At 48.9% G+C, this 24,636-nt stretch overlaps 1 protein-coding gene across 1 annotated transcript in view; it reads right to left on the reverse strand.

Moving 5' to 3' along the window:
• Dok5 (docking protein 5) overlaps positions 1-24,636 on the reverse strand; it is a 142,230-nt gene that overhangs the window by 1,720 nt on the left and 115,874 nt on the right. Inside the window, exon 7 of the mRNA XM_032904725.1 lies at positions 6,758-6,878. Within this exon, the coding sequence (XP_032760616.1) occupies positions 6,758-6,878 (121 nt within the window). The remainder of the gene's footprint in view (positions 1-6,757; positions 6,879-24,636) is intronic.

Consider the following 24,636-nt stretch of genomic DNA (forward strand, 5'->3'; position numbering starts at 1 on the left):
GTGGATCCCGTTCCCCTAACTGGGCTGTCCCGTCTGGCCTCAGTGGGAAAGGATGCACCTAGTTCTGCAGTGACTTGAGGTGCCGGGTGGGAGGTGAAGGGTGAAGGAGGGATGGGGGGAGGGGCCCTATGAGGGGGGAACTTGGAGGAGAGGGGCTACGATTGGGATGTAAAGTGAATTAATTAATTTAATTAATTAAAGGAAAATAAAAGAATGTGCCCCCGCCCCCACCTCAGAATTAATGCAGGGATTGGCAGCTTCCTCTATACAGGCCGGAGAGTAAAAGAAAGTAGTTGCTAACAGCCAACACAGTGAGCGGGCCTGTACATCCCTGTAACACTGTATCCAGAAACACAGGAGGAGGCCGGAAGGAAGGCAGCGCCTTGGAGAAACCAGCTTGCCCAGCCTCACAGCCAAGCGCCCTTAATTTTATAAAACCAAGATGTTTTGCTGCCACCTGCTGGCCAGGGGTGGCACAAGCAGAAGCTTCACAGGGCTGAGGGAGTTCTCAGGGGGCATAAAGAGGTGGAGACAAGGAAGAGGGGGAGCGCTGAGAGCCAGCAAGTGTGGGTGCTCCAGGCGCACCTCCAAAATCACGCTGAGCGGAACCATGGAGCCAAGAGCAGAAGGTCGCTGCCGTGTGGCTCTGCGGCTCCAGGGCCTTCAGCTGACTTCCCCTTCCTCTGTCCCCACAGCCCTGACTGAGTCCTTAGGCCTCAGCCACCATCACCCTCCCCACCCCCCAGAAGAAACTGACAGGAACTCATCTCCCACTTCTACAAGATGAAAGGGAAGAAGCTTTCATTCTCCCACGCGGTCCTACTGAGGACTAAGGGAGGTGCACGGGGATTTGGGAGCCGAAACCCTTTGCAGAGCTAACCCAATCTCTGCCTCAGACCAAGACAGACACAAAGAGAACCGAGGCTTGGGGGGAATGAAATGGCTCTGTGGGTGCCTGCCTCCAAGCCTGACAATCCGGGGTCAGTCCTCAGAATCCACATGGTGGAAGGAGAGATCGAATCCCAAAAGCTGACCTCTGACCTCCTCACACACATACCATCAATGCATGACCCACCCCCAGGCACACACACATATGCACACATGCATACATGCACTGCACACACAGGCACACACATGCATACATGCACACATGCACTGCACACACACACATATGCACGCATGTACACACACAAGCACGCACATATACACAAATGCACACACATATGACCTCCTCACACACATACCATCAGTGCATGGTGCACACACAGGGACACACATATGCGCATGCACATATACATACATGTACACACAGAGACATACATATGCACACAGGCACACACATATGCACATGTACATATGCACACATGTACACACAGAGGCACACATATGCACACAGGTACACACATGCACACAGACACACATACATAGGCACATATGCACACATGCACACATACAGGTACACACATATATGCACACATGCATACTTACACAGACACACACATGACCTCCTCACACATGCGCACAAACATGACCTCACACACACTCCACCACTGTATATGTCATACACACACACACACACACACACACACACACAAAATTATTTTTAAAGACAGACACAAAAGCTTGCAAGCTTTGAATCTAAACCCAGACTAAATAAATCCCTGGCCTGCAGGGGTGGTGACAGGTGTTAAATGTCACTTCTCACTCCCAGGCAATCTAAAATGTGTTCTAGTCTTTCTGATGCCCACGCTGCAACATGGAGACACCGTGTCCATGGGTAGTCCTATGACTCGCTGGTATATACTCCAGTATGTCTTCATTGTGGTTTGATAACAATTTCCTACTGGGAGCAGAAACCCTAAACATGGCATTCAGGAAAAATCCACATCTTGAGTCAAGTGTGAGGCCCTTGTCAGCAGCTCCTTAAACTCCAGAAGCTTCCAGGAAAACTGACAGACGACCCTGAAGGGCCAAGTGAGAGCCGGCAGCTAAAGTGAATTCTTCAATGAGGCCTGAAAGCTGGGTTTGACTTCGGACAGAAGATGAGCTGCTAGAGCGCTGTCCACCCACTCCTGAGGGACGATAGAAAACCGGTGCCAGCCTGGGGTCCACACACCTGCGCTCAGGCACACTCCGGCCCACCATGTGGCTGACTAGAGGTGGCTGCAGACAGCTCTCAGGTAAAGTTCGTAATGCGTGTCACCTTGACGAAGGTCCCTCCAGATCTAGATTGTTCCCCTCACTTTATGTCCCCCTCAGCCCTGCAGATGTGAGCGTGGTGCCTGGTTTCCCCAGGCCCTCACCTCACCACTGCTTGTAGGAGGGTTAGCACGTGTATTCAGAAGACAAATGAACTCCCCAGCCTCGCCACTGGCTCCATGAATCTGTCCTTCTGAGAACTGGCCTGAACGTCCATGGGCTGGGCTCAACCCCATGAGAACATTCTGATCTTTGCACGTGCACCTGTGATTCACGCTGGGGGCAGGGCCTCTGCTCCGAGCTAAGGGCCATCCGATGATGCTGCCAGGGGCCCAGAACCTGGGTCCCTTGCCCATCGCTCCACCCGTGAGACCCATGACCCTTAGAAAGGATTGAATGCCATGTCTCCAATTCTTAATTCTTTACAACAGAGAGGAGGAGGGGGGGGAGACAAGAAGGAGGAGGGGGGAAGAGGAGGAGAAGTTGCTCTTGCTAATTCCAGCTGTGGAGATCCCCAATGAGAGGAGGGAAATAAGGCAGGCCATATGGTAGATTCCAGCAGAGATATGAATGACGCCATGCTTCAGTTTCCTGTCTGAGGAATAACATGGGGAGGGGGGTGTTGCTTTTCCTTGGGTTTGTTCTGAAACGAATGATTTTATCTGCAAGGCAAACTGGCAAGGGCGTTCTGGAAATCCTTGTGCAATGGGAGATCTCAGACCCGAGGCTGATGATTCCGGAAGTGATTAACAATAAAGGGAATGAGGGCAGAGCTGAGGCTAGACCCTCCAGGGCTCACATGAGAAGCCAGAAGGCTGCCCCTCTGCTAGCCCCTCCCCAGATTCTCTACAATATTAGAAATTAAAACAGGATTAAAGTCGGACACTGCTGTGCTTAGCACCGTCAGCACGCCATGTACAGGGGAATCCTGACCACCAGTTTCCATCATCCAACCCACTTCTCCATGCCCCATTCATTTCTGCCTCAGGACCCTTGCACTCGCTGATCCGATGGCTCAGCGGTTAAGAGCACGGACTGCTCTTCCAGAGGTCCTGAGTTCAATTCCCAGCAACCACATGGTGGCTCACACCATCTGTAATGGGATCTTCAGGTATATCTAAAGACAGCAACAGTATTCTCTCATATACATAAAATATATAAATAAATCTTTAAAAAAGGAGGAGAAGGAGGAGGAGGAAGAGGAGGAGGAAGAAGAGGAGGAGGAGGAAGAAGAGGAGGAAGAGGAGGAGGAGGAGGAGGAGGAGGAGGAGGAGGAAGTTTGTTTTTTCTCCCTAACCCTCCATGTGGCTGCCTCTTCTAGAGTTAAATTTTTGCCATAAATGCTATGGCTTCTGACAGCTACCTGATCTAGACAAGACCCTCAAGCCAGTAGCTACGACTCCCTCTGTGTGAACACTTTCTATAAAAACCATAAACACATTCCCTGTGACTGTTGCATGTGTCATATTTGAGACAAATGTCTAATTTGTTGCCACTCATGACTCCCCATTAGCTTGAAAGCTGCCAGTAGGAATGGTGCTAGCAAAAGTATATGCTCGATAAACAGGCACAGGGTCCAGGAGGAGGGCACAGAGATGAGGAAAGAGAGAACAGGAAGTCCTCAGTAGATGCCCAACCTCAGAGGCATCAATAGCTCTTCTGGTTCCTAAAGTTTTAGTACCAAATAAAAAGAAATCCTTCCCAGGTTACCAGATTTAAGACGCTAGAATGTTTGGTGTTCCGCAGAGAATAACTTCTTTTTTAACGGTTTACTTATTTAGTTCACGTGTACGGTCCTCGTGTGTGAACACATGACGAGGCTGGAGAGCAACTTGGGGGATTGAATTCTCTCTCCCATCACCAGGGCCCTCGGTATGGAACCCGGGTCGTCTGGTTCAGTGCCTGATGTACTTACCCACTGAGGAGCCTCGCTGGCCTGACCATAGAACTATCTTTGCAGGGTTCCAGTTTTTACATTGTGGACTTTTCGCCGTGGTCTGCATTGTGAAACCTTTTATTTTGTTTTTTTATCTGTTGCACTGATGAAAGGCTCCTTCAGATATGCGGGTCAACAAAATAATGTTCACTGTCTCTCTTTCATGGATTTCTCCCAGATTTTACGCTAAAGGGCCTTCGCGTGTTCACTCTGTATTCTCCTAACCACAGAAGAGTTCTTCTACACGGAGACCGGAAAACGTGGGAGGGGCAGAGAGGATGAATTGAGCACACCTTCATGAACGGAGCACAAGTCACTGCGCCAATTAAAAAAAAACGCTATTCCCGATCTTACCAGCAGGTGGCACTCTAGGCCTACATTTGGGAAGGTGAGGCCTATTTTTCTCAAATCAGTGTGATAAATTATGATGTTTAGATTAATCACATAGAGATGGCAGGAAACTTCAGTGTGAACTCCATCGAGGTAGGTAATTTGGGCAGAGTCAACCTTTCCTTGGCTACTTATCCAGGCACTCAGGATCCATTCTCCAACATCTATGCACAGTTGCTAGCATGAGGAACATTGAGTCAGGAAGGCCCAGTGGGGCTTGGAAGAGGCTCAGTTGGGAGACCGTTCGCTCCCATGCACGAAGCTCTGGGTTCTGCCCTCCAGGTACAATGTTGCAATCCCAGCCATCGGGATATGGAGACAAAGACATCAGAAGCTCAAGGCCCTCCTTGGCTACACAGTGAGTTTGGGGCCAGATCTTATCTCAAGAAGAAGGAAGACAGTGCTTTCTCACACCCCACCTTTCAGCAGATGACGACGACGGTGAACCCATGAGCGACCCAGAAGACACCAGGATGGAAGCAGCTGTGTTATGCCCACCCTCCTGGACACTGTGGCTTCCCAGAAATGTAGCCATTACTGATAAACAATGAAATTCCAAATGTGGTCTGGGTCCCATTGCCCAGCCTGGCCCCTTCATCTCGGGAGTGCCGCTAACCAGGTTTGTGCACCAACATAAACCAGAAAAGTCCAAGGGGGAGACATGGCAAGTGAGGACGGAGGAACTAGAGTTGTAGAGTTGTGGGGATGGCAGTATATTCCAGAAAATTAAAAGAAGAAGAAGAGGAGGAAGAAGAGGGGGAGGAAGAGGGGGAGGAGGAGAAGGAGGAGGAGGAGGAGGAGGAGGAGGAGGAGGAGGAGGAAAACAACCAAGGGAGGGTTGTCAGCAGGAAGCACTGAAGGGCAGCTGTGTGGCTTGAGCACAGAGCAGATATGGATGACAAAAGATGGCTTTTTCTAGGATTATCCATTTCTCCATCCATCTAGCACTCATCCATCCATCCATCCCCATCCATCCATCCATCCACCCACCTATCCACCCATCCATCCACCCATCTATCTATCCACCCATCCATCCATCTATCCATCCATCTATCCATCCATCTATCTACCCATCCATCCATCCACCCATCTATCCATCCATCCATCCATCCATCCATCCATCATCCACCCACCACCCATCCACTCATCCATTCATCCATCATCCATCAACCATCATCCATCCATTCATCCACCCAACCATCCATCCATCCATCCATCCATCCATCCATTTATTCCACATCCCTGGCCCATTTAGTCATCTCTCTGCTCTTGGCTACGGATGTTAGATGACCAGCTGCGTGAGTGCCTGTCTTGACTTCCCCAGCATAGACTACAGCCTGGAGCTGTGAGCTACAATAAACCCTCCCTGTGTCACTCTTGGTCAGGGTAGCTGTCACAGCAACAGAAATGAACCTGGGCCACCACATTCATCATTTCTGTGAGCTTAGTCACTGGCAGGCTCTTCCCAATATAGGGCTGCACACACGATCAGGTCCTGCAGCAAGGAAGCCCCACACAGGTTCGTTGGTTGGTTTACATGTCAGTCAGGCGTGAGTGAGCCAATTCCCTTGTGCCTAAGTATCAGAGGGCACATTGAAAAGATAAGAAAGGTCCAGTGTTGAATCGGGAAATCTTTCGGTCTCCCAGAGATCAGACCTGCTCTGTACTTCAGAGGGTTTGTTTCTCAAGAGCAAGGGATCTCAGCCTCCCTTGTGGTCCTAGAGCAATGGTTCCTACCAAGATCATCCAGTAGAAGCACCTCAGTCTTGATCAAGCACTACAGGCTGGAAGAGCCCCACCCCCTCCTGTTTTAAAATGGCTGGAGAAAGTCCAGAGACTCCGCATATCTGACAGTTCCCTAATGATGCTGACCCATTCGTCTTGAGCCCAGAGGACTGTTTCTAGAACCTGGATCCTAGCTCTTGGCCAGACTTTGTACAAGTGTCCCTCCAAAAGACAGCTTACTGTGCCTCTTCCTGGGACCTCAAGCCCCAGAACTGCTGTGGCTCTGGCTAAGAGCCCAAGAATCTACATTTTAAAAAGATTCCCCAAGAACAGCGTCTTAGATGCAAACCTTTGAGGATCAGGAATCCAGACAGAGGAGCACCCAGGGTCATGAGGCTCAATGGAGGTCCTCAACTTGGGAGGCGGCATGGTGGCATGTGGCAGCTTACCGGGCCCTTGTGTGAGCGTCTGGGCACGGGGCCCCGTGCAGGCGAACGCCCTGCTTACCTTGTAGGTGGTACAGCTGCCCTGTGCTGTGCTGCCTCGTGATGTGCTGCCAGTAGGCACTGCGGGGCAGGGGCACCACGGTGTTCAGCGAGGCCGCCCGCTCACTCTTCTTCATCTGGAGCTGGGATCAGAGAGAAGAGACAGGTGACTCAGCGAGACAGAGCCTCATGGAGACCTGAGGGGGCAGTGAGAGTGTCGGGACCTGAGTCAGAAGACAAGGAGAGTATCAGAACCACAGAACCGCCTGCCTACACACTAACGGTCCGCTCGTGGTGGGCAGGGCAGTCTCTGCCTTCACCTGCTTGGCAGCTCCACGCTTCATCCTGTTGGCAGCACCAACTTCCTTTTGGAGGCCACTCTCCCATTCATCTCAACCCCTCCAGCTCCTGGAAGGTGACCTTACCACCCGGTTAAGTCGGACACCCATGCCAAGCCAAAATAATGTAGTTGTTTGGGCTTCTAATAAGTAGGGACCAATCAATAGGGGTGAGCTAAGGATTTGTGACAATAATATTAGTTTTATCCTCTGGGTCTAGACTATTTCCTGACACATAGTAGGTATGCAAGACATGGGTGTTGCAGGAAGGCATCTTCTCACGGTGGGAGAAAGGGAAGCAAAGTCTGTCTTGGAAGAACAAAGGGTGTGGACAGATGCCAACAGCAGCAAGGCAGCTGAGGAAAGAGAGCGAGGGCTAGGGAGGCTCACAGAAACCAGAGACTAATGGGGCTAGAGAGGCTCACGGGGACCAGGGGCCAAAGTGGCTAGGGAGGTTCGCAGAGACCAGGACCAATGGCGTTAGAGAGGCTCACGTGACCAGGGGCCAATGGGGCTAGAGAGGCTCACGGGAACCAGAGGTTAACAAGGCTAAAGAGGTTCACGGAGACCAGGACCAATGGCGTTAGAGAGGCTCACGTGACCAGGGGCCAACGGGGCTCCAGAGGCTCACGGGGACCAGTGGCCAACCCCAAACTTCACAACAACCTAAGCCGAGGACCACTTCTCAGCTCAAAATGGTCGAGTTAGATCTGTCACCAGCGTCAGAAAACAAAAGCAACCTGTCTGCTTGGCCACAATGCCTTTGCTCAACTGTCCCCTGGTCTAGGACCCGAGGGAACAAAGGGGCTAACACAGCCCAAGAATCCGGGATCTTGAGAAGACCAGAGGCCTGATCTGCCACAGCAGGGGAACCAGCAGACGCTCCAGAGAAAAGCAGCCAGGACCCCATGTAGAAGGCATCCGAGCACAGCGTCCCGTCTGAGCGCCGGCCTCGGGTGTCCACGATACAGCCTTCTTGTGACAGAACACACAACACACGTCACTGTTTCCTAATTGGATACCCTGAGTCCTTGGTCGCCCGGTAAGCCACTGTAGCTCTTTACAAAGGAGACCATATTCATCAAGGCCTGGATCTGTGTAGGATGCCCATCCGTGTATATGCTTGGTGATCCGCAAAAGCTGGAGGTTACGTAAGCATCCGGGTCAGGCCTGAGTAGCTGCTTATAGGCACAACTGGATACTTTGTAACAGCTTTCCCCGGAAACAGAGTTAAGCAACAGAAAAGGAAATGGGTGTCTATGTTGTGGCAGCGAGGAAGCACGGCAGACCGCGGGTGTCACCTGAAAAGCATTGAGTCCCTGCCCTGCTGGGCTGTGTGAGAATTTGATGAGAGGACACGTGCTTACCCTTGCCCAGGGAAAACTAAACAGGGTGATGGTGGTGGTGATGGTGATGGTGATGGTGTTGATCGTGGTGATGGTGGCGGAGACGGTGATGATGGTAATGATGGGTGTGGGGGTGATGATGATGTCAGTGATGTTGATGATGAATAATTCAGTGATGACCGATGATCCTGAGGATGGTGATAAGGAGTAGTGCCGACAACGGCAGTCACACGGTGGCAATATGAAGCTGGTCGTGATGTAATGGGGGTGATGTTGATCGTGATGGCGGCAGCAGGCTGACAGAGGTGATTATGATGGTGATGGTGACCTGCCAAACCCATTTAGACTTCCTCTTAAAGAAAAGAACTTCCTGCGCATGCGCCTTCAGCCTGGGTGGTTTCAAACAACGCCCCCGCACGTTCTCCAGTAAAACAGTATCAAGCTTCACACCCGGGAGACCGAAACTCATTGCATCCATGAGAGCCGACTTGCGAGAAGGATAGTTAGCACTCACTCAGAGATAATTTAATTTATGTGTGTTGCTTCCCCGTTGCTGGGGTGAGTTTCTGATCCTGGCCATCACTGCAGTTACCGAACTGTGTCCCCACATGACGTTAGAGAGCACAGGGTATCATGGGGTAGTTTTCCCTAGAAATGGACTCTTGAGGTAGAAAGGTGAGGAGGGTGAGTAAGTACGGAGCGTCGAGGTAGAACCCGCAGCCTTCTCTGTCCTCAAGAATAGTCGGTCTCTCCCAGGAAGAAAAGAGAAGGAAAATCAACCTTTGAGCGGTGACATCCGACCTCATTGACGCGCAATGAGAGGTGAAGGGAGGGAAAGATGAATGTGGACACCCCAGGGATTTGATTTTCTTAATACAAGATTATATTTAATACAATAAAATTCTAATATAAAGGAAACCCTTGGGAAATAGCAGTCATTTCACATTATTTGCTACATTGCTGCAAATATGTTTGGATGGCAGGGGCACTCTGGCGGTATTTTTAGAAAGCTTATTTATTTAGTAACAAGAACAAAATGACACTGGTGTCGTGTTTTGTGGAGAACAGTGCAAAGCCTGGCTTCTTATTCCTCTCTCAGCCCTTTGAAAAAATATCCAATTCCATGAAAGGAACAGTTTAAAAAAAAAAAAAAACCTGCCCTTGGAGAAAAATGACAAGAAAGGACTTGTGTCATCCGACTTGAAAACACCTGAATGGTTCTTTAAAGGTGAGAAGATCCTGGAGACACTGGATCCCAGCCACATGGAGACAGCATGTTGGGGAGGGCTCATGGTGGGGAGGGTTCTCAGTGGGGTGGTCTCACAATTCAGAGGGCTGGCAGTGTGGAGGGCTCCTGGTGGCGAGGGCTCACAGTAGGGAGGGCTCCCGGTAGGGAGGGCTCCCGGTGGGGAGGGCTCACAGTGGAGAGGGCTCACGGTGGGGAGGGCTGTCAGTGAGGAGGGTTCTCAGTGGGAGGGCTCATGGTCACAGTGGGGAGGGCTCACAGTGGGGAGGGCTCCTGGTGGGGAGGGATCACAGTGGGGAGGGCTCCTGGTGGGGAGGGCTCACAGTGGGGAGGGCTCCTAGTGGGGAGGGCTCACAGTGGGGAGGGCTCACAGTGGGGAGGGCTCCTGGTGGGGAGGGCTCACGGTGGGGAGGGCTGTCAGTGAGGAGGGTTCTCCGTGGGGTGGGCTCACAGTTCAGAGGGCTCATGGTGGGGAGGGCTCACTTGTCCCCCCCCCTTCATGCTTCTGCTCAGAGCTCACACAGGCAAAGGGGTCAGTCGCCCTGGAATATCAATTAGACGCTGTGGTGGAGGATCACACTTGGGTAGCTGGAGAGAACTGGACCTTTCTCCTTTATAAAACATTCTCCATACTCTTGGAGAACCACGTGAGTGTTTTCTACGATCTCTCTGATCCTTGCCCATTGGGGTAAATAAGAATCACCTTGAGCCTTGCAAAACAATGGGAACTTCATCTACGATGGGACGGCAGCACTCCTTGAGGATTCCCCCATTCTCAAAAGTGTGGAAGCATCACGTTAGGGAAAGGTTGCTAGAACCATGTGCTTATGTGCAGACAGAGTCACCGCCACCCTGTGGCCCAGCTTGGGCAGTCATGAAGTCTGGATCGGGTCTATAAGGGACTACAAACATTTAGGAAAAACAGTTCACGGTTGAAAACGCTGGCTCTCAGGGGTCTTTTCTTGTTGCTGTGATAGAAATACCTCAGCAAACACAGCAGTTCAAGGTACACGTCACCGAGGTGGGGAAGCCAGGGAGGTGGAGGCTTGACTGGTCACACGGAATCCACAGTTGGGATGGATGCTGCAGCAGCCAGGCTCATGGTCTCCTTTATAGGCTCTCCAGGATCCTCGCCCAGGGGAATGGTGCCGCCCACAGTGGGGAGACCTCACCTCAATATGATAATGACATCCATGCAGCCATGTCCCATCTCTCCCAACACACACTCTGCTCTGTTCTCCATGATACAAGGGCCACAGGGGAATCCTGGCTTTCATATTCTCTCTCTCTCTCTCTCTCTCTCTCTCTCTCTCTCTCTCTCTCTCTCTCTCTCTCTCTGTCTGTCTCTCTCTCTCTCTCCCTCTCTCTCTCTCTCTCTCTCTCTCTCTCTCTCTCTCTCTCTCTCTCTCTCTCTCTCTCTGTCTCTCTCTCTCTCTCTCTCAGTACAGTGAGTGAGTCATGAAGCCTGCAAGTTGGAAGAATGAGCCAGGCCTCTCAACCAGCTAAGGCACCAAGTGCTGCCAAGCGAGCAGACTGGCTGCTTGGAGGCGGTGCTCCCTTCCCTCCTAGACTCTGGTCTGGGCCCTCGAGGCTGCTGCCGCCGCCACCACCACCTTCACCCCTCAGTACAGCAACTTCCAACCATGACCGGAGGCCATTGCACTTCTGCTCCCAGGCCTGAGGGCCTCTCTACTTCTCAACAACCCTATTCCCTCCCATCTCCCCCCTCCCTCACCTCTTCACACGCCCCCTCCTGTTACCCTGAAATCTGCTCAGGATTCACCTGTCCACTGCTCCTCACAGGGTAAGGCAATGCTACCTCACCTCAGACTTAGGACTCTCATTCTAATCATCTCATCATTTGCCCCTCAGGTGCTCTTCCACCTCCTGCAGACCACAAATTCCTTGTCCTCCTCCCACTCTGTCCCCCGTGCCATAGGGATGCACACAGGGCTCTTTTTGACCCAGGCTAAGAGACTCCCAGTGTTGTGCAGTGCCATGAAATACTCAAGGCAGTCGACCTAACCTGTACGACCCATGGGGTCACAAATGGACTAAAAGCGCCATGCTGCCGGAGAGCGGTGCTGGTTCTTCCAAGTTTCTCTTCCCAGGGTTGTAAAGAGCAGTCAATGAACCACAAACACATTAACAAAAACATCAGTAGAGGCTGGAGACATGGCTCAGCGGCTAAGAGGCCCTGGCTGCCCCTACAGAGGCCCTGTGCACAGCAACCACGCGGCAGCTCGCAATTATCTGTAACTCTAGTTCCAGGAATATGGCGCCCTCTGCTGGTCTCCATGGGTACTGCATGCACATGGTGCACAGGCACATGGGCAGGCAAAACACCCATAAACATAAAACAAATAAATCTTAAAAATTAAATCAGATTGTCATAAAAAAAAGAAAGCGGATCTAATGCATGTGATCACATGTATGGACCTGAAACAATTGTACTTGGTCAAGGAAGCCGCTATAAATAGCATCATAGTCATCTTCCCATTTATAAGAGGTTCTGAGGAGAGATGACTCTCTGGGGGAAGTGGATGTCCCCCGTGTGCAGGGTTTTCTTAGGAGACAGCGGAAATGTTCTGCAACTGACTGCAGCCTCATGGTTCTAAATGTAACCATTAACTACACAGCTTAAAGAAGTGTATGTTTCTAACTCAAGGACGTCCTCATCGAAGCTACAAATTGTCTACCAATGATACAAGTTGCTCAGAATGAATGAGATTGCAGCTGGGTGCTTAGCTTCCCATCGAGTGGTATCAGAGAAAGTTAGAGCTCAGGCACATTCCAACCATTGGACATGACAACATAGAATTGTCACTTGCAAAGTTCATGCTTGAGAATTTCGCAGTTGAACTACCCCCCACCTCAAAGATGGAGAAATGCAATCTCATAACATTTATGGATGTTTACTGAGCTGCGTCCATAACTATCCTTGACTGTATGCGATTCTCAGGCTTTGGATTAGACACTCCTTCTCTGGAGATCCGAGTGGCCACTGGTGAGAGCATGTGAGGTGAGTGTCAATGCCTTAGCAAGTCCTTTAGTAGCCCTCCCAACGCTTGCAGCTAAGGGAGAAAGGGAGGCTGTCTGCCAAGTTCCCTCCTCTAGTAAGAAAATCCTACCAACCACCTCCAGAGAGAAAAATTCTAATGACCAGGCTATGAGACCTCCACAAAACCTGTGAACTAACAGCAGCTGAACCTCCCAAACCTGCCAAAGTCCATGGGCTCTGAACTCCTTCCGTCTGACAGGAACGTGTACTCATCAAGAATCCAAGCCGAGGAGTGCCCAGCAGCAGCAGCCTCGCTGTAATCTTCCCCCGCACTGCCCTGCTCTAGAAGCCATCTGCTTCTGCAATAGAGCTATGTGGAGAAATGGAACCGCATCGCTAGGTAGAATTCCACCTGCTGCTGCCAGTCCCAGGACACAGGACATGGGACCCTGGTCTGCACCTACTCAGAAGCAAACATGGGTCAGAATGTCAGCAAATCCTTTTGACTCAAGAAGTCCTGAACTCACCCTTCTTGGGCTAACTGACTTCCCCTGGTTTCCATCAGAAATAACCCAGGGAGGACTCAGGCAATGACTATGTACAAACAATATTGTCCTTACCATCCATTCCTCCTGGTCGTGAGAGCATGAGTGGCTCCAGGATACTGTTGGACAGTGGGTCACATGTGTCAGGAGCCGTCACTGTCCTTCCGTATATTTTCCTCCTAAGAGGCGTCCAAAGCTCATATAATTATTTCTCTCTCTTTCTTTCTTTCATTCTTTCTTTCTACTCTCCATGCCTTCTTCCCTCCCCCTCCCCTCTCCCTTGCTTCCTTCCTTCTTTAAGGCAAGGTCTCTGTGGCTTCAAATTCACTGCAAAGTCAAGGGTGACCTTGAACTTCTGCTCCTCTCCCCTCTGCCTCCTAAGTGCCGAGATCACTGGCGTGTGCTACCACACCTGGTTTATGTGATGCTGGAGATGAAGCCCACGGCTCCCTTCATGCTCGGTAAGTACTCTCCCACCTGAGGTATATTCCCAGATAAGCCTATGCAACTCCCATAATTTCCTCAACTGTGTGTATGTGTGCAGGCGCGTATGTGTGTTCACATGTGTGTATGCATTGTATATGTTCACATGTGTGTTCAGATATGTATGTGTGGATATGTCAGTGTGGATGTGTACATGCATGTGTATGTGTGTGCATCTGTGTGCAAATGTTTGTGTATGTATGTGTGCACATGTGTTTATGGGTGCATGTGTGCAGGCATGTATGTGTGTATGCCTATGCATGTGTGTGAATGTGTGTGTACATGCATATGTGTATGTGTGCGTGTGTGCGTGTATGCATGTATATGTGTGTGCATATGTGTAAGTGCATGCTCACATGTGTGTTCAGATTTGTATGCATGTGTGTGCATGTGCATATGTGTGTATATGGGTGCAAATGCATGTGTGTATGTGTGCACATGTGTTTATGGATGCATTGTGCAAATGTGTATGTGTATGCCTATGTATGTGTGTGAATGTGTGTGTGCATGCCTATGTATGTGTGTGAATTTGTGTGTGCATGTATGCATATGTGTATGTGTGTGTACATGTGTTTGTGTGTACATGTGTGCATGCACGTGTGTTTATATCAAAATTCCAGGATGTTTTAAGCATAAACTATAGCAAAGTTAAGCCAGATGAGGCAACAGTCAGAGAGAGGAGGGGAGGGGAGAAGGAGAGGGAGGGAGAGAAAAACAGCTCTCAGCTATCTCCAGTTCTCCTTCCGCCCCATGTTTAGCAGTCTCTTGGCATCTCCCATCCTGGCCATCGGCATCTCCAGTTTCCTCCCACTTTTCCATCTATGGCACAATTAAATCTCCACCCCACTTCACCTTCCAACTCCGTGCCCCACGCCCTAGTTGTCTTGTTATCAAATTGATGCTCCAGGGGAGGGGAAGCCTCAGTTGAGTCACATCAATCAATTTAGGCTGTAGAGAACTTTCAGATTGCTGGTCAACAGAGAGAGCCTACTGTGGGTACAGTCCCCAGGCAGGTGGCCTGGTGTATAACAAAGGGAGCTAGCTGAGCATCAGCCCAGAGCGAGCCAGCAAGCCACGCCCCTTCATGGCCTCTCCAGCAAGCCACGCCCCTTCGTGGCCTCTCCAGCAAGCCACGCCCCTTCATGGCCTCTCCAGCAAGCCACGCCCCTTCATGGCCTCTCCAGCAAGCCACGCCCCTTTATGGCCTCTACTTCAATTACAGCCTCCAGGTTCCTGCCCTGAGCCTCCCTCAGTGATGGATTATAACCTGTAAACTAAATAACTTTCTCCTCTCCCCACCCCCGTGTTACTTTGGTCAGTATTTAATCACAGACACTTGCTAAATAAGTAGAATAGATGGCATGAAACCTTCCTGCAGCTTTCAGTTACTTACAGAACAGTTACGGAATCAGGAGTCCACTACGGAAGTTGCGCCAAGCTCAGACTCCTTTCCTGCCCGAGAAGGCTTGATACACTCAACGGCAACTCACACCGTGGGTCTGAAAATATTTTGCCTGGCAGCAAGACGGGGAAAGTATTCCAATATTTGCGATATTTATGACCCGTTCCTAAGACTTGTAATATATTGTGCTCTCTCACACAATTGATAAATTTTGTTGTGTTTAGGACGTACAGGAGTATATCTACGGCAGATCCTAAATCAGCTCCAAGCAAGCAACCAAGAAAGACAGATAACGTGCTGTTATATTTCTTGTCTTTCTGTTTCAAAAAGTGAATAATAGGTGCTAAAGAGATTGCCCGGTGGTTAAGAAGCACTGCTGATCTCCCGGAGGATCTGGGTTCAATTCCCAAGCACCCACATGGCAACTCCCATTTGTCTGGTCCAGTCTCAGGGGTGTAACATTCTTCTCATCTGCCTTTCGGACCACTGCACACACACAATGTACATAGTACAAACCTGCAAACACTCATATACATATATATATAATATACATATACATATACATATACATATACAATGAAAACAAGATCTCCAAAAATAAAGTGCACACTGCTCGAGTTCCAACCCCAGTGTCCACCACTGAGCAGCCTACAACGGCCTATAATTCCAGTTCCAGGGGATCCAGCACCTTCTCCCGGCCACCCCAGGAACCTACAGGTGCCTGTGCATGGATAGTTACAGAGCACCTCCCCTTCCCACGCCAGCATAGGCCTGTCCTAACACCTTTGGACCTGTCGTGCGCCATGACGTCACCGCCCATGCCCTACACAGTAACCCATGTTGCTTGCTTTCTGCCCATGTTTTATTTAGCAGGGGAGGCTCTGCATTTTAAGATGACCCACTCTCCTTCCTGAAACCCTTTTCTTGCTGACCCCAATTTTCATCCAGAAAGCCAAAATAGAGACAGCCGCTCCAACAGCCAATTTTCAAACCGGTTTTAAATTTTAATTCTGATTTGCACGTTAAAACAGTTTTCTACTGACTCGAAAATTACTTCTAAGTGTTGCTGTGACGTCTCGGAAAGCAGCGCTTTGGCGATTTCACTTTTGCTCTTAAAGAACCTCCAGGTTGTCGTGCAACAGACCGAACTGTAATCGCCAGGAAGAAAAGAGTCGACTCTTCGGGAAATGGTAGAAAATAGATTTAAAGGCAAGGAGTAGCAATTTCCTAGGCAGGCTCCAAGTGACAGCTTGTCACTGGAATGAATTTAAATACTATCTAGCCACCGTCTGTGCTTCCTAAATATGTGTTCATTACTGCAATCTTCCCTTAACATATATTATAATTTATATATATTAAGGATATATACATATATACATGCATACACATATACACATATACATATATACATGCATACACATATACACATATACACATATACATATATACATATATATGGAGAGGAGGGGGTTAGTCACTGGCAACGACACCAGACACCTCTCAGGGGTCTTGGAATCTTGGGATGTACCCTTGGAAGTATGGGGATATTCTCATACTTGTGGGATGAATTAATTTATTAAGACGCATAAGGCCAACGGGGTACGCTGGATAATTGCGTATGGGAGAGATTCAAGGAGGTAAACTGGAAGGGCAAGTTCTTTGGCGCTATTTGCGTTTAATGCCACGTTCAACCCTAAATGAATGCATTTTATAATAAGCTCCAGCTTTCCGCCCTGGTACGCAGCACCCTGCTCATTGGTTGCCTCAGCAACTCTGAGTAAACACTAAGGACTGAGTGGGTGGGTCCCCCTCCCAGGAACAGAAAGATGGGGTCTGCACCCAGGAAAGGACTTAGAGGGACGTGCATTCCACCAAGCATGGTGGTGTGACAACCTCCCACCCACCCCCATCTCCAGTCCCAGCCCCCCACTCTCCTCCAAAAATGAAAACCAGAAGCGAAAAGGGCGTTAGAAAAGGCTCTCAGAGGATCCAAAGTAATCCCAAGCCTCTAAACTGAAGGGAGGCTGCTCACTTATCTGGAGATGGGGAACGGGCTTTGAACCAGATCTTAAATGTCAAGTGTACTTCGACGGAATCCGGACCAGATGGTCAGCCTTAAACACGAAGAGTCTTCTTACCCGAGGAGGAGGGATTTTCTTTCAAAGGCTTTGAAAACCAAGTGTACGCTCACGGAGTGGCAAAATGTGGACCACGCCCAACAGATCTGCATTTCCCAGGTTTGTCGAACAGCAGCGGCTTCTCAGGAAAAAGTCTTGTAGGCTCCTTATGGATTGAGATAAATCCCCCTGCTGCCTTCCTCCCACCTCCTCCCCCATGAAGAGTTCAGTCAATACAAACTACTTAAAATGCTAATCGTTAGGCTAAGTGACAGCAACCAGTTCTCCGGAACCCAGGACACACAGACAGTGCTAAACAACTTTCCTGTAATCTTGGTGGGACAGCCTCATGGTATTTGGGGGGTGGGAGAGTGGTGAGTACCAAGGAACACAGAGACCAGCCTATGCTTTTGAGCACTCTCCTCCCTCTGCCGGCCTAGCCCTAAGTATAGTGGCATCATCAGGATCCAATGCTCTCCGGGGCGAGAACTCTAATCAAGAGAGAGGGAAATGAGATCTGTACAGACAGGAGGAGGGAAGGCAGGACTCAGCATGTACACCATCATAAGTTTGCACTTAGTTAAATTTTACACGCACGTGCTTGTGGAAAAATAAACTAAGTGGGATTTAAAGTCCAGCTCCTAGCTCCAACAATGGTTGTGAAAATGGAGGAGAGAAGGCTCAGGGACTCAGAGCAGAGAGGAGCTGCAACTGTTTTCTGTGGCTTAAATGGCCACTCCATCCATCCAAACTGTCCAACGTGGAGTTCTGTGCATAGCTCCAACTATCAGCTCCCCTGCCCCAGCTCCATCTCATCAGCCCTTGTCTCTAGGTGAGAATTCTGCAGTCTGAGTTCATTCATCCACTTACTGCATGCATGTCTATGCTCCCATGCATTTCCATACACAAATGTATGTCTATACTCCAATGCATGTCTATACTCCCATGCATTTCCATACTCCAATGCATTTCCACATTCCAATGCATGTCTATATTCCCATGCATTTCCATACTCCAATGCATTTCCACATTCCAATGCATGTCTATATTCCAGACAGGCTCTGCCCTAGAACTGGAAGACTGACTTTGAACAATAGACCATTTCTCTGTTCCTCTATGTCCAAGAAGTAGTTGCAAGCCCAGCTTTGGCCACACCACAATCTGATTCCACATTGGCACTGCTTTGTGTACAAAGGAGGGCGTGCTCTCTTCTGAACAGCATTCTCCTTCCTGAGAGCAAAGGTCTCTCTAGCATGCTTTTAAACCCAGTGCCTTTCAGGACACCAGGCACAGAGTAGGCACCTAGAAGTGAGTAGATCTTAAATGCTTCATGAATGAACTGATCAAATGTGAGCTCCTCCATCATCCAAAGAGAACCATCCTATCATCTGCACACCCAGCTCCAGGCCAGTGAAGAAACCCCACCTCAAACACAGCAATAACAAAGATAACCACAACAAACAGTGCCTAAGGAGTGGTATTCAAGATTGACAACTGCCCTCCACCCATGTGCCCACACACACGCTGCCCGGACACGTGAATACATACATATGCCCATGAAAGTACACACATATTCTCAGAAAAGAAAGACAGTGGGAGAAAGGAAAAAAGGGAAGGGAAAGAGAAAAAGGAGGAAGGAAGGAAGGAAGGAAGGAAGGAAGGAAGGAAGGAAGGGAAGAAGGAAGGAAGGAAGGAAGGAAGGAAGGAAGGAAGGAAGGAAGGGAAGAAGGAAAAGAGGGAGGGACAGGAGAGAGGGAGGAAGGGAGGGAAGGGGGAAGGAAAAAGGGAGGAAGAGAGGAAGGAGGAAGGAAGGAAAAGAGGGAGGGAGGAAGGAAAGCAGGCAGCGAGGAAACAGGCTCATTTGTTTCCTGCTAAGAAAAATCTTGCAAAGGACACAGGACATGGTGAGCAGGAAGCTGGCTGAGAGAAAGCCCCCATTGTGTCTTTGACAAGCAGACTGCTTGCGAAATCCACCATGTGGGGCCAACGTGCCAAGTGCAGCTCTCCGCCGTGCACCAGATGCACCCCAGTGATTATTTTCATGGGAAATGAAAGTGATTCACATCAAGTTACTCAGAGCCATATGAGTCCTCAACCGCACTCGTAAAACAAAGCCATTGCTCCCTTCGCTTTGGGTAACCGACTGCCTTCTTACTGAAGAAACTCCCCTCCTGCCCTTTGTAGGAGGCATCATTAGGGCCTTGGTGTCCCATGCCATTTAAAACAGACCTGCTCAGAACCTGAAGCTTCTGTGGGCCTTGTGTGTGTGTGGGGGGGGTGTTGGGGGAGTTAGGGAGTTTGGTACCTGTTTTTTTTTTTTTTTCTGTCATTGATGGTTTTGGTTTGTTTTCTGTCTGTAATGTAATAGTTTGCCTGTCCTACAAACCTTTGAGCCTTGTGCCTACACAGACAAGTGCAGCCATGACCATGACAATCAGAGGTTCGTGGGTTTGTACACCAGCCACCCTTCCCACAGTAGACTTCTAACTTTATTGTACATATGAGGGCTGGAAGGATGACTTGGTGGTTAGAAGCAGGGACTACCCTAGGAGAGGACCAGATTCAGTTTTCAGGTGGCTCACAGTGGCCTAGAGCTCCATCTTCTGGAGATCCAATGCCCTCCTCTGGCCTCTGAGGAGCACCTGCACACATGCGTGTGTGTATGTGCACACACAACACACACACACACAACACACACACACACACACACACACACATGTTCAGGGGAAATAGGGAATGGGGGAGAGAGAATGAGAGGGAAAAGGAGAGAGAGGGAGGGAGCAGGGAAAGAGGGAGGGGGAGGTGGAGAGGGAGGGAGGGATGGAGGGGGAAAGGGAAAGAGAGAGGAGGAGAGGGGAAGAGAGGGAGGGGAAGAGAGAGCACACACCCTGCACTTTAAAAATAAGATAAAATCTTACTAGTTAGTGCATAAAGCAAAAAATCCTAGTGCTGGGGAGGTAGAGACAGGAGAATCAGGAGGTTGCTGGCCACCCAGCCCGCCTAGTCAGTGAGCTAGTGAAGAGACTGTTCTAAAAAACAATATGACAGCTCGTGAAGAATGACACCCAACCTTGGCCCTGGCCCTTACACACTCACACACAATCACACTGACCCTTTCTACCCATTCCGGGGCCACATCCGTAGAAGCAGATAGCCAAGCACATCCCAGCAAAGAAGAGGAAACTCGTTTTTGTATCTTCACGCTGGGGCTGAGCGTGGAGTGATGGGCTGGCCGCAGGGTTGCCAGCAGTAGACCGATACGCCGAGGTTGTTGCTATGCCAAGCAGGTATAAGTGTGCCTATCTGTGGAGCCCCTGTTAGGAGCCCATCCCTGCCTCTGCCCCACAACCACGACCTCTTCCTCAGACGATATCATGCTCTTTCTACCCTTTGATAAAGTCAAAGAACCAAATCCCACAGCCCACCAGCCAAATTCCCTGTTTCCTGGCCCAGCTCTCTCCAGTTTGTGTGAGAAAAGAGAGTCTCTAGAATAGAGTAAGGACGTTTGCAGAATCTCCTGTCAGTGTGTTGGACATACCAGGTCATGTGACCCACACAATCACGCACAGCGGGCACCCTAACCGTTATCTACATGTGGCCTCGGAGAAGCCAATGACAGGCCAATCACATAAGGTAGAAATGGCTCTCTACTTCAGATACATTGGTGCATCAGATACTGAGACCCTAGGAGAGCCTATCTTTAGGTCTTGGTTTCTTAACCTTGGTGTGAACCTTGGGCCCTTGAACCAGGCTCTTCTCAGTCTGGGGCATTGTAAGATGTTCACAGTGTCCCAGGACCCTCTCTCTACTGACTGCACTTTGAATCACAAATGGTGACAACCAACATTGACTCCAGTTATTCTAATTGGCCCCTAGTGAGTAGAACAACATCTCAAAGAGAACCCATAGCTTAGAGTAACTACACATTCCACTTTGTCATCTGCCTATATCCTATTCACATACATTGTACTATATAGGGAGCACTTTGCATTGGAGCTGACGTTGAACACACACAGAGCATAGGGCTCCAGGCTAGATTTGATGCTCAGAAACCGCCATCTTGAAAATCCTAATACCTTATTTGCAAAGCCCTTCATCTTCATTTTGAGTCCATTCAACACCTGGCCAACTTTATTCTTCCTTTTGCATATGTGCATGCATGTTCTCATGTGGGCGGCCACCTGTCTACATATGTGTGCCTGCACATGGAAGCCCACAGTTACACTGGCGGCTTCCTTGACTATCTCAAATGTTAAGATAGAGTCTTTCAGTGAACACAGAGCTTGAGGATTCGGGATAGTCTGGGTAACCAGCATGCTCCTTGGATCCTCTGCTTTACCGTCTGTGTCCTGAGATCACAGGAGAGCCTGCCATGCCTGTCTGGCCATCTGAATGGCCATGTGGTTCTCTGTTGGGCCACCTCCTCACCCTAGCCAGCTTCCTTTTTAAACATATTGTAAACATTTATTTCTTTTCTATTTGTGAATGTTTTGCTTGCATGTATGTTTGCGCACCACATGTGTCCCTGTGGCGACCAGAGGAGGGCATCATATTCCCTGGCACTAAAGTATAGATGGCTGCGAACCACCACGTGAGTTCCGGGAATTGAACTCAAGTCCTCTGGAAGAGCAAGTGCTCTTAACCATCGAACCATCTCTCCACCACCACCCCAACCTTTTCTCGATGGAGTCGACTCTCAAAAATATTTCCATTTATAAAACAATTTCTGCAATCAGCATTTTGATCAGACCTAACAAAGCCTTTAGAAGCTTATCACACGGTATTGTGTGTGAGCTAAAAGCTACAAAACCCTGTTTTCTCTCCCAAAGAAGAGTGTCCAGCTGACTGCAGTCCTTGATCAAACTACTGTTCACACACATGGACACCACTCACACACACATACTCTCTCTCTCTCTCTCTCTCTCTCTCTCTCTCTCTCTCTCTCTCTCTCTCCTTGTTTTCTAGCATAAACTCTCAGACATATTTTGACACTCCCCAGAAAGAACATGTTGTGCTAGTAGATTAATAGCTACCACTTTAAAGCAAATAGATATCAAGAAAAAAAAACATGCAGCAAAAAAAAACCCATAACACGCGCGCGCGCACACACACACTCACACACACACATACACACACAAAACCAGAACTCACCAGTATAAGCACTAGGAATAATTCTAATAAAAATAGTATTATCAAAGCCAATAGCTGGCAAACCAAACAAAAGTTGACTTGTATATGTCACCTCACAGAACCTCTGCATGGACTTCAGCTCTCTTAACCTGGTCCCTGACCTGTCACTTGAGACATCAGTGTTTTCTCGGTCCCTGTACTGAAGCCGGAAGATAACATTTCATCTTCTGGGATGGCGACAGAGTGGAGCAGAACTTCATGCTTGGGCAGATTGGTAAATACTTGGCTAGAAACCCATTAAGTGACCAATTTCCAGTTCTTCAGGCGCCCTGAACTGGATCACCCCAGAATGTTGAAACTTTAATATCTGATAACAACCATCATAGCTCTAACTCCACAGTGTCCTGGCAATCAGCTGCTGGCCACAGTCTAAAGCTGAGCAAGGCAGAGCCTTTTCCCATCGGGTCATCCCTAAGCTAGAACCTCTTCTGAACGATATCCCTAGAGTGATTGATGCCTTTGGTGTTTCCCAAGTCATGGATTCTGATTAACATCTTCAGGGCCTCAGATTTAACTGATGGGTGCTTGAGTTCTGTGCTTTTGCCTTTGGTAAATTCTTAGCAGGAAAGACATGGGTTGGAGGGGAAGGATTATTTAATAAGTGTATTTGTATTTAATGCCTGAGAACTGTGGTTCAGAGCTGGGGTTAGGTCAAGGATCTATTTATAGCCTGCAAGAGAAACTCCAGCATCCTAAGAATAGATTCTGCACATTCCACGTTGAAGGTGACAACTAGATGGGGCAGTGTGGCCATAAAACCCGCTGACCAGAGTCTGTTTCCTAGGATCTGGGCAGTAAGGGAAGAAAACCAATGCCAGTAACTTGACCTCCATAGTAATACTGTGGCAAGTGCATTCCCCAGACTTGATAAATTAATTAAATACATTTAGAATAAAGTAAAAGGGGGAAGGAGGGGGCAACACAGACAGATAGCTGCAAGAGAGTCAATCCTTTATGGCTCCCGAAACCTGAGATATTTACAATCTGGCCCTTTAGAGAGGTTTGCAAAGAAATCTTTACTATTGGTGTCTTGCAATAAATTAAGAACTTCAAGGAGTTGATTGGATTAATCTTTACTGTGTTCTCGCCAACATTCCCATCCTGAGCTTGATGGTGACTGAGATTAGAAAAGCCATCCTACTGGCCATTGTCCAGATGGTCTACCCAATGCACCCACAGGCCCCTGCTCTCAAGCAAACAAGCTCAAAGCTCGAGGGTTGAGGATACGCCCTGTGGTTCATCCTATCACCCCCAGGCTTCCAAGATGGCACCTGCTCATGGAGCACTCTTCAAGCACTGAGAGTCAGTTTTGAGCCTACAAAGCTACACTCTGCTGGTAACATTGTTTCTTTTGCTAGAGAAGCATAGCAGTGAGCTTGACAGGAACACGGTGATGGGCACTTATGGCTGTGTAACATGGGAACCTCCAATTAAAGCACACTGCTGTGTGTGTTCCTTAGGATGTTACAGGGACTGAAAAGGAAAAGCTCCCATGAGGCAGGCTTTATCTACAACAAGAGTCACAGCAAATTTAAGTAAGGACTGTAAGTTTAATCAGCATCTAGCATATCTAAATTAACAAACTGCTCTGTCTTAAATGTTTAATCTTTTTTTAATTAATTGTTTAGGTTATCCACATATTTATACTAATTTCTGAGGAATTCACGTTGAAACTTGTGGTCTCAATTTTTTTTTTTTTTTTTTTTTTAGCTTTAGCTGGGTACACACAGTACAGGGCCTCTGGAGTACCATGGAAATATGGAAATCATGGTCCCTAAGTTTAAATCACGGCTCCATCCCTCCCGAGATGTGTGTCCACACTTCACCCCCCTGAGGCCTAATAGTGGGTGATACCGCCCATATCTGTGGCCTTGTTGAATTCAAACATTAATAGTCTCAGAATAGTTCCTCACACACAGTAAATTCTCAGTGAACGTCACTTACACCGTCCTTCCCAGCAGCAGTCTAAGCATGAAGCTAATCCATGTACCTCCCAAAACTCAGCCCAGACATAGCTTGCTCCAGGAAGATGTCTGCCTTTGACAGAGCGCCAGGCACCCCTGCCAATTTCCCTCAGTCTTTCATGAATGGCATTCCCATTGCCTTTCTATTGCTGTGATAAAAAGGACTCTGACCTGAAGCAATCTTGAAGAGGTAAGGGGTCATTTGGCTTGTACTTCCAGGTCACAGCCCATCAAGGCAGAAACCACAAAGGAGCACTTCCTGCTGGCTC

Source organism: Rattus rattus, chromosome 5, assembly GCF_011064425.1.
Source record: "Rattus rattus isolate New Zealand chromosome 5, Rrattus_CSIRO_v1, whole genome shotgun sequence".
Lineage (NCBI taxonomy): Eukaryota > Metazoa > Chordata > Mammalia > Rodentia > Muridae > Rattus > Rattus rattus.